The sequence below is a fragment of the Nomascus leucogenys genome, chromosome 18 (genome assembly GCF_006542625.1).
Source record: "Nomascus leucogenys isolate Asia chromosome 18, Asia_NLE_v1, whole genome shotgun sequence".
Taxonomy (NCBI): Eukaryota; Metazoa; Chordata; class Mammalia; order Primates; family Hylobatidae; genus Nomascus; species Nomascus leucogenys.
The window spans coordinates 44,376,711-44,387,346 of record NC_044398.1 but is presented as its reverse complement, the minus strand read 5'-3'; the positions used below and the strand labels follow the sequence as shown (position 1 = coordinate 44,387,346).

The following is a 10,636-nucleotide window of genomic DNA, read 5'->3' as shown; positions in this document are numbered from 1 at the left end:
GTGCCAGAAAGGGTCCAAGAAGAAATGGTACTTACTATGATATATTTATACGTATATATGTATGCATGTTAATGAGCTCTTATTAGCTGTGTTCATTAAAGGTTTTCTCCATCCTGTGATTTGCTTTTAGATTTTGGAATACATTTCATTGTGCACATTCCATTTGTATTATTAATATAACAACATTTATTACTATTATTATTGTCATCATCAATTCAGTCACATCTACTGTATCTCTGATGAAGACCATGATTTCTTTAATAATCATAAAACTCTATTCCCTTCATCACGGGGTAAATAACCTATCACAATGCTGTAAGTCTCCACCAGCAGCCCAGGCTGCCCCTGCTGACTTACCAGATCTGCTACTTTAGCCAGATAGATCATCATGTTAATGTCGCACCCGCATTCAATAATGGTGAGTCTGTGTTTTTTACCTATAAGTGAAAAGATAAAAATTTTACTTTAAAAAGACCCTGAAAAAACTCTAAGCATCAACTCTAATTTTCATTTTTTAATTGCATCCAGTAAAACACCATATACATTTACGGAGTGTACCAGAAGTTCATTTTTATAGGCAAAAACTGGTAAAATAAAATAAATTCCATCCTGTTTTTCTTGCTGTGTTCTAAATTTAAATAATATCAAAAGTCTACCCAGATGAATACAAGTGCTCAAACAGGGAAAATTCTGACTGGACAGGCTCCATGATAACCATGATCCTGCTGTTCGGCTGCAGGTCAATGTCTTTGCCTCTATCAAAACTTCCCATGTTCCCACTATCGCTAAAAACATCCTCAAACATAATGCAACAGAATATTCATAACGATAATTATGTCTAAATTAAGGTAGTAAGAAAACGGTCAAGAAAATATGGGCTGGGCACAGTGGCTCACACCTGTAGTCCCAGCACCTTGGGAGGCCGTTAGGTGGATCCCTTGAGCTCAGGAGTTTTGAGACCAGCCTGGGCCACATGGGGAAATCCCATCTCTACAAAACCAAAAAAGAAAGAAAAAAAAAGAAAAATTAGCCATGGTGGCATACATTACTCAGGAGGCTAAGGTAGGAGGATTGCTTGAGCCTGAGAGGTTGAGGCTGCAGTGAGCAGTAATCACACCCCTGCTTTCCAGCCTGTGCCACAGAGTAAGACTCTGTCTCAACAAAAGGAAAAGAAAATATGGATGCTCCAAATATAAAGAAAAACCTCAATCCAACTATATTATTGCAATAGCAAGAGATTTCAGAGTGTACATTGCCATTCTACCACTGGAAGTTTGTTTCATCTTCCCTCAAACTTGGAAAGGTCGCCATCTCCCAAAGTAGACAAATTCTCCTAGGAAAAAGAGAAAACGCTCACTTCCACCAGCATGTGGCTTCACAAGGGCAAGCACGTGCACCTGGCACATAGGAGGTACGTGCTGTCTGTTAAATGATGTGTTCACAGTGACCAGGCCTGCTAGGCCCTTCCAAGGAACATGCTTGGCAAAGCCATAGAGCACTCAGGATAAGATATGTATCACATCCTTATCTCTGGGAACTTACCCTTTTCTGAAGTTAAAGCTAACTTAGTAAAAGTATAACAGAAGTAACATGATATGACAATATTTAACATGTTCCACTCAAGAAAACAACAAACATATGCATGTCCCTCAGATGACAACAGCCACGCCAACTCTGTGTCTGCAGTAGCATCTCCTACCTGACACGATTGTCACAGGGCCTCTGATCTCGGTCAACTTCTGCCAGGTGAAGTTCCGAATGAGGCATTATATCAAAGTGCTCTTTCCAACTTTGGAGGCCCCATCACCACTACCACTATTGGTGGGGGCTCTAGTGGAGTTCGTTCAACCACGGGAATATGATGCTTTTTTGGTCTTCAAATCCTGAGTTCTATTCATTAAAAAAAAAAAAAGGAAACACGCTTTCAAAATAGAGTAAAAGGTATCAACCTTATAAGTAGACTTTTTTAGTATACTTACAGATGTGAGTACTTTAGTATATTTTATAGAGAGTACAACAGACAATATATAAATATAATTAACTTGTCAATTATTAACTTCTGGCCCCCATCCAAATAACTGCTGTTCAATAAAGATGTAACAAGATGACTTCAATAGTATAGAGAGTTGAAAATTAAACACTCCTTAAATCTGACTGTTTTATGGGTGATTTTAATAGTTTTTTAAAAACCAAAAGGTAAATACCGAGGCAGTGCATCATAATGGATAAGAGCAGAGGCTCTGGAGTTAAATTTGGCTCTCCTACTTACTGGTTATATGATTGGAGGGAACCTGTTTTCTTGACCTCAGTTTTCTTGTCCATAAAAAGAGGGCAAGAATGATTCCTACTCTGGTAAGGCTGCTGGAAGCATTTAGTTGAATAATGTTTAAAGTACACTGCTAAGAATATCATAAGGACTCACTAAATAAAGCTATGTTAGTATTAAATATTGTAATTTTTGTATTTTATATTACAACCTCGTAAAACATATCCAGAGGGAAAAAGCACACTTATCACCATAGAAACAGTTTAAAGTTTAGGAAGAAACAAATTCTATAAATTCTTGTATCTTGGGCAAGAAACACCAACCAGTGTGCAGATGCTGGAGGCAAGGCAGACTCTATGGTAAAGCTTCTCACGTTTTGGTAAAAGCCACACAGCATGCATCTCCATGTCCTTTGGAGCTGGACTAGACTTGTGAATCCAAATGTCACCTGTGAGAGGCTCCTACTATTTAAAAAGAATCAACGGAAGAAGCATCAGACTGTAGTTAAACATACCTGTGAAAGGATCGAGCCATCCACACAGCAGACTGAACTGCAAAAGCGTTGGGATTTCTCTTCTGGGCATCTTCTTCATCTCCTAGCTGAAGATCCTGCAGATGCCACCTCTTTTTCTTTTCATCTTTGGGTCCACTGTTTTTCTTTCTGTGTTTCTTCTGGTCCTTAGTCTCCATAGTTGGCTATTTACCAATAACGAGTAACTCTAACCTACAAGGAAGAAGGTTGGGGTAAGGAGATGGGAGAAGCATTTTACAATCCAGGCAATACCCAGGGAAAAACATTAAATTTCATTTATTTATGAAGAGATGATGTTATATTTGCTCACTGAACAAGGGTAGAAACTGCTTAACCATTCCCAATTTCATTTCTCTCTGTTATGCTATAAATTAGATGAGTTACCTCTGCAAGGGTACATTTTATGGTTAAGTTACTTTTTATTCATCTTAAGTGTCACATCACCAGTATCTACTTCTGCAAGGATGGAAATATTCTATATCTGTACTTTTCGGCCATTTAGCCTTTAGCCACATGTGGTTACTTAAAATGTACTTAGAGAAACTGAAAAAATGAATTTTTAATTAATTTCCTTCTAACTCTAAATAGTCACATGTGGCTACCATACTGGACAGCTCAGACCTAGATATCAACGGGACTAATGAAGTGGTTTCCTAACTTAAACTAAAAAATTGTAATAAAAAATTTAAAACGCTTTTATAAACTTCCAATAGAATCGCAGTATTACTTTTAGTACCTGTTGACTCTGTAAAACTCCTAAATTACAACTCATCTACATACATTTGAAAAATAGCAATATCTGTATGTGTGAGATACGACTGGTTCTAAATGATGCCTGGAGACCCCATGGACTTACAGAGAGCCTTCCAGTGATTTCTGAGGTACCTGGGAATCTGTGCCAATAAACTGGTAATCACTGAATTAGTGAGTCTTTTTAGGATATCGTGCTGCATAAAATCTGACAGCTTGATTGAAAAAAAGCGGGGCAGGGTGCCATTTCATTCAATTAAGGTCCTGTATTAATTCCGTTTAATAAATGTTTGTGTCTGTCTATGATGTGCTAGCCGCTGTGCCAGTAAATGGATATACCTATGATCTCACTTGCAGAGAATCCAAACTAGTATCTTTCGTGCCATGCAATAAGGGCTACATTGCAAGGCTGCACAGGGTGCTACTGGAGCACAGAGGTGAGTCAGAGACTTCCCACAGACACACACAGGAGCGGAAACAGAAAGTCTTTATATATCACCATAATGTCAAGGAACACCGGCCGGGAGTTAGGAGAGCTGGGCACTAGGAACGCTTTGAAACTGAGTAGCTGTGTGATTTCAGAGATTATGTTGCTTCTCTACTATATTTTAGTTCCGAACTTGTACTAACGTTTCTCTTCCTTTTGCTCTTGGTGGGAAAGGCAGAATTAAGGGTCAACAGATTCGGCTCAAGTCTAAGTCGCCGGCCGGGACCACGTCGCCAGGAAACGACGTCTCCCCGACACCTTCCCTCCCCGTCCGGGCTCTCTGCAGGGATTCATCCCGTCACTCTCCCAACGACCCCCGGGCACACCTCAGGCAGATGCGAAATATGCTGCTCCTCGGGAGCAAAGATGAACAAGAGGACCGGGGGAGGACCTTCCCACGCGCACGACTCACGATCTTCCCAGTGCCCCAGAGCCAGGGACCCCACCGCCGCCTACCCCAGCCCGCTGCACCACCGAACCTGCTCACAACTGCGAGTTCTCAGGTCCGCTTGGACACCGCCGGAAACGGAAATTCACAGTGGCGCCGACTCGCCAGAGGGAAACAAAAAGGCAGAAAAAAGAGACCGCCGCCTGGAGAACTTTCAGGGGAAAGCTCAGAGCGGGCGCCGGCGCCTGTGCGCCGTGCGTTCCACCGCGTCGGCGTCCCTCCCGATTCCGCGCCACACCCGCCCTCGGAATCCGTTGTCTCATCTCTCGCGGTGGGACTCCCGAGCCCCGTACACCAAGCTCGCCCGAGTCCTCGCGGAAAGCTAGGGCAGCTGCGCGGCCTGGCGCGGGTTACTTGGTGCGGTGCAAAAAGCCAGAACCAGACTCATTTGGCAATGAGCTCTGGGTGTGGTCTCTTTTTTTTTTTTTGAGACGGAGTCTCACTCGGTCACCCAGGCTGGAGTGCAGTGGCGCAATTTCGGCTCACCACAACCTCTGCCTCCCGAGTTCAAGAGATTCTCCTGCCTCAGACTCCCAAGTAGCTGGGAATACAGGCGCCTGCCATTATCCCGGCTAATTTTTTTGTATTTTTAGTAGAGATGGGGTTTCACCATGTTGGCCAGGCTGGTCTCAGGTGATCCACCCGCCTCGGCCTCCCAAAGCGCTGGGATTACAGGCGTGAGTCACCCTGCCCAGCTGGTCTCTTGTTCTTTTTAAGCAAGACACTACATTGAATATGCAAACCAGTGGGCATTATGTTGTTATTTGTAGCTCATTCTCAGTGCTAACAGCAAGAGAAAGTCTTGTGAAGCACAGCCCCTTGAACTATACTGGTGCGCAATTTTCCTTTAAGTGATAACAAATCTCAAATCAAGGCCTAAGGGTGGGACGCAATTGTTTTTGTTACTCATTTCTAGATGTCAGCTGGAACGTGCCGCCCTCTTTGTCCTAGCCCCACCTAGAAGTGCAGTGTTGGTGGGAGAATGTATTCTTCTCTCTGCTTTCAGGACCATTACGTATGCTGGGGAGCCTGGCAGTTGGCGCCAGGCCTGACCCCAGACAGTATTTCCTTCAGCTCCAGCATTTGAATTCTCACTGTTTAAAAGCCTTTGGCACTCGGTTTGCATTTCTGTATTCATAAGTGTTAATTATTCATGAAAGCAAACTGTGGGAAAACTAATTCTTTAAATCACCTTTACTAGACCGTTTTTCTTCCTTGCTTTCATCCTTTTTCTTGGTACTTATACAAATAATATAATTCTAAGTTCTGTCTGTAAAAATATTTAAACAATACAGATAAAGAACAGATCACTTTTTAATTCAGCCAGCTGGAACGTTAGGGATATGTTGGGAGTTAGGGGTTTGGTGTAAAGTAAGGCATTTTATTTTGTTTACATGGATAGCAAATTGCTTCAACAAGTTTATTGAATATTTCGTACTTTTGCCACTGACTTAAAATTTTATATAGATTTTCATTTTATATTGAAATGAAAATTTTGCCAGTCTCTTTTTTTCTGCCTTTTTGTTTCCCTCCGGCGAGTCGGCGCCACTGTGAATTTCCGTTTCCGGCGGTGTCTATACAAAATAAGACTGTCTCTAGTTACTCCTGGTCTACCGGTGAGTTTATTCTGCAGTGTTCTCGTGGCCGTGTTTATAGTATAGTTGATGTCTTGGAAGGGAAGCCCTCCTGAGGCCCATTCTTCTTTTTTTCTAATTACACCTGTTTCTGAACAAGAATATATGCACATCTTCAGTTGAAAGAGGACAGAAAGATGGGTGGTGAAGACTGCTAACCCCCATCTCCACTTTGCAGACCTAACCACTGCTACCAAAGATACTCTGCTCACAGAGAAGCACAGGACTCTCAACCAAATATACCATTTTTAAAATACTTCATTAAATACTTTCGTTAGTCTACTCTTAGATGAACTTGAATATCATGTTATATTAAGTATCAAGTTATATTAAAAACTTCCTTTTTAAAAAGTGGCACAATACAACATTGAGTCTTCCCATCCAAGAAAATTGTAAAGCCTCTTCATGTCTCAGGCTCTGTTTTGGTGACATATTCAAGTCTTATAGTAGATTTTAAGACACTCGTGAATGGGATGCGTATGTACCTTGATTTAGTAGTGCTTAAATACTTGTTGAAGGAATGATAGCTTTAGGCTGAGCTAGCTCCACTTTTGTGATGTTATTTGTACTTACTTGATATTCAATCCCTACACTCTTTTTTTTCCGTCAGAAAATATAGTCTAATTTGCTGGGCGTGGTAGCTCATGCCTGTAATCCCAGCACTTTGGGAGGCCGAGGTGGGTGGATCACCTGAGGTTGGGAGTTCGAGACCAGCCTGAGGAACATGGAGAAACCCTGTCCATACTAAAACTACAAAATTAGCCAGGCGTGGTGGCACATGCCTGCAATCCAGCTACTCGGGAGGCTGAGGCAGGAGAATCGCTTGAACCCGGGAGGCAGATGTTGCGGTGAGCCGAGATCGCGCCATTGCACTCCAGCGTGGGCAACAAGAGCGAAACTCCATCTCGAAAAAGAAAAAAAGAAAACGTAGTCCACTTTATTGTATTTTCTAGGAACAGAAAGCTGAAAAAGTGAGTCTCGTCTCTATTGGTGAAAGTGTACCTTAAATACATTCATACACACACACTCCTAATTAGCATTAAATGAGAATGTGCTTTGACTTTAATTCATTATATTTGTTCAACAGAGAAACTGGACTTGACATTTCATTCTTTCAATTACCCCCTCTTACAGGATATTAATGCACACGCCTATGTTACTGGTAAACCCATCGGCCAAGGGGGCATCCATGGACGCATCTCTGCTACTAGCTGTGGTGTCTTCCATGGGATTGAAAACTTCATCAATGAAGCTTCTTACATGAGCATTTTAGGAATGACACCAGGGTTTGGAGATAAAACATTTGTTGTCAGGTAAAAAAAAAAAAAAAAGTTTCCTTAATAACCGATAGACATTAAATTTTTTAATGTTTTTAGAATTGTAATTTTGAAATTCAGTTATCTTAAATCTCTTAAATTTTAGAGTGGTGGTTTTCAGAGTAATAGATCTTTTCTTTTTTGAACCTTGGTATGATTCATGTCACTAGAACTGATTTAAGCATCTCTCAAGTACATGTGAAACTATTACCATCACCAAATTCAACCAAAATATTGGTCAGTATTAAAACTTGAAATTGTAGCTAGAAGGGCAAGACTCTTAACATAATTTTCTAAGTTTTGTAAGTATATAGAAAGGTTTACACATTGACCCAAATTTGTTTGATGTGTTAACATGTATTTTACTTAGGAGAATCTTAATTAAGTTGAAATAACTTTAAAACAGAAGTTGTAGCTGGGCATGGTGTCTCAGGCTTGTAATCCCAGCATTTTGGTAGGTCAAGGCAGGTGGATCACTTGAGGCCAGGAGTTCGAGACCAGCCTGGCCAACATGGTGAAACGCCATCTCTACTAAAAGTAGAAAAATTAGCCTGGCATGATGGCAGCACCTGTAATCCCAACTTACTCGGGAGGCTAAGGCAGGAGAATCACTTGAACCCGGGAGGTGGAGGCTGCAGTGAGCCAAGATTGTGCCATTGCACTCCAGCCTCGGCAACAGAGTGAGACTCAATCTCCAAAAAAAAAAAAAAAAAAAAAAAAAGTTGTATTTTTCCAAATTAGTGACATCCCTTTTTACAACATAGGACATCTGATCATCAAGGACTTAGGACCTGGTGGTGTACTTAACACCACTGCCATTTGTCTGTTTATTGATTGATTGATTGATTGAGATGGAGTCTCACTCTATTGCCCAGGCTGGCATGCAGTGATGTGATCTCGGCTTACTGCAGCCTCCACCTCCCAGGTTCAAGCAATTCTCCTGCCTCATCCTCCCAAGTAGCTGGGATTACAGGCATGGGACACCATGCCTGACTAATTTTTGTATTTTCAGTAGAGACAGGGTTTCACCATGTTGGCCATGGCTGGTCTCGAACTGCTGACCTCAAGTGATCCACCTGCCTCAGCTTCCCAAAGTGCTGGAATTACAAGCGCGAGCCACCATATCTGGTCATCACATTCTTAAACAGAGAATTTTATTGTTGAAGAGAAACCACTTAGCACATTGTTTCTTTTGGCAAAAGAATTTTGAGAATTGCTTCTAAATGAACAGAATGTGGATTTACATTGGTCAGAATATGACTCTTGCTGTCTATACCAGGACTTTAATTTTTGTGTTATGGGTAATTGTTCTTCACAGGGATTTGGTAATGTGGGCCTACACTCTATGAGAAATTTACACAGTTTTGGTGCTAAATGTATTGCTGTTGGTGAGTCTGATGGGAGTATATGGAATCCAGATGGTATTAACCCAAAGGAACTGGAAGACTTCAAATTGGTATTAATACATTTTTATGGCATAGACACTAAATATAAACATTTAAACTCTGGTGCAGCTATTAATTGTGATTTTCAATCAATGGCAGCAACATGGGTCCATTCTGGGCTTCCCCAAGGCAAAGCCCTATGAAGGAAGCATCTTGGAAGCCGACTGTGACATACTGATCCCAGCTGCCAGTGAGAAGCAGTTGACCAAATCCGACGCACCCAGAGTCAAAGCCAAGGTGACAACATTATAGAAACCGGAACCAACATTATCAATGTGAATGACGTTAGGGGGGTCATAGAAGAGTCTGATTGAGTTTTCTCTTTCTTTTTAGCAGCTTTATTGGCACATATTGCACATACCATACAGTTCCCCCATTTAAAGTAAATAATTTAACAGCTTTTAGCTACCTGCACAGAGTTGTGCAACCACTACCAAAGCAAACGCATCTGCCTGACACTCCTGTAAAAACAAAACAAAACAAAAACCTAGATAAATAGAAAAGTGAAAGGTAGTTTTATACACTTTGCAGAGCAAAATAACCTCTGTTAATTTAATTTTAACTGAAACTGTGCTTCTCCCCACAGCCCCCTGTTCATATATGCACATCTCTTGCCCTCAGTGGAGGGGATTTGATGGTGGTGTTGGCATTTCTCTATGTTCCTGACTCTCTTGCAGATCATTGCTGAAGGTGCCAATGGGCCAACAACTCCAGAAGTTGACAAGATCTTCCTAGAGAGAAACATTATGGTTATTCCAGTAAGTCATCTGTATTTATTAGGCTTTATATGTACTTAGGATCATAATTGTCTTTTGCAAGGAATTTGGAGGAAGAGAGGAATTATTAGTCTCCCAAGCTCTAGTGAATTCATCTTTATTTCACTTTTGAGAAAATATAGTAGAAGCATGGTTAATTCTAAGCCTGTTACTTTTCACTTTGAGCTAAACATTTATTCCAATTTCAGGCTCTTTACTGAATGTCTTAACCTTCTAAGAGTCTGGTTATATAAATGTGTACTGTGTTAGAAACACTATTCTAACTTAAGCTCTAAGATTTTCTGTATGATTCCTAACCTTATGCATTTCAAGTGCCCCTTCCGGCTTTACTCAGAAAACTAATATGAGGAACACATGCTCAGGTTTTTTTGGGTTTTCTACTGCAAAAATCTCCTCCCAGTCTGTCAACTGTCTGTGGACTTTGCCCATAGTACACCTTAATGCCCCCCTCCCCCCCCTTTTTTTTTGAGACCCAGTCTTGCACTGTCACCCAGGCTGGAGTGCAGTGATGCCATCTAGGCTCACTGCAAACCCCACCTCCCGAATTCAAGTGATTCTCCCCGCTCAGCCTCTGGAGTAACTGGGATTACAGGCATGCGCCACCACGCCCAGCTAATTTTTGTAATTTTAGTAGAGACTGTGTTTCACCATGTTGGCCAGGCTGTTCTCAAACTCCTGACCTCAGGTGATCTGCCCTCTTTGGCCTCCCAAAGTGCTGGGATTACAGGTGTGAGTCACTGCACCCCACTACATGCCCTTTTTTCCCCCTTTTACCTCTCCAAATTTTCATCATTCACTAATGCCTAACCCAAAACATTCTTTCTTATTAAACATGTTTTACTACTCAAGTATTATGAACTCCTTTGTAATTTATTATCTATAATATCATATGTCACTTACAACATAATCTTTGAGATATTACGTGTATTTTTATAGTATGCCCTCAATATGTTAGATTGTGTTTAATATAGTTATACCTTTT

The 10,636-nt window shown here is 41.2% G+C and overlaps 1 protein-coding gene and 1 long non-coding RNA gene across 2 annotated transcripts; one reads left to right on the top strand and one right to left on the bottom strand.

Annotated features, from left to right (window-relative positions):
* Positions 1-353: 353 nt before the first annotated feature.
* Positions 354-4,650, bottom strand: LOC100601417. Its single transcript, XR_004026722.1, has 4 exons — positions 4,515-4,650; positions 2,781-2,990; positions 1,700-1,890; positions 354-437 (listed from the first exon to the last, which is right to left on the bottom strand). It is a non-coding gene; the product is annotated as an uncharacterized LOC100601417 (long non-coding RNA).
* Positions 4,651-5,465: 815 nt separating this feature from the next.
* On the top strand, positions 5,466-9,755 carry GLUD1 (glutamate dehydrogenase 1). Its single transcript, XM_030797768.1, has 5 exons — positions 5,466-5,498; positions 5,986-6,099; positions 7,252-7,427; positions 8,748-8,889; positions 8,978-9,755. The coding sequence occupies exons 1-5, from the start codon at positions 5,466-5,468 to the stop codon at positions 9,128-9,130; spliced, it is 618 nt and encodes a 205-aa protein (XP_030653628.1). The 3' UTR covers positions 9,131-9,755.
* Positions 9,756-10,636: the final 881 nt, after the last annotated feature.

Bases quoted from the DNA above. Each gene is read 5' to 3' on its own strand.
- GLUD1 (XM_030797768.1), top strand. From the start codon at position 5,466: ATGTATTCTTCTCTCTGCTTTCAGGACCATTAC. The intron at 5,499-5,985 runs GTATGCTGGGGA...AAATTTTGCCAG, and splicing joins TCTGCTTTCAGGACCATTAC to TCTCTTTTTTTCTGCCTTTT. The intron at 7,428-8,747 runs CAGGTAAAAAAA...TAATTGTTCTTC, and splicing joins GGAGATAAAACATTTGTTGT to ACAGGGATTTGGTAATGTGG.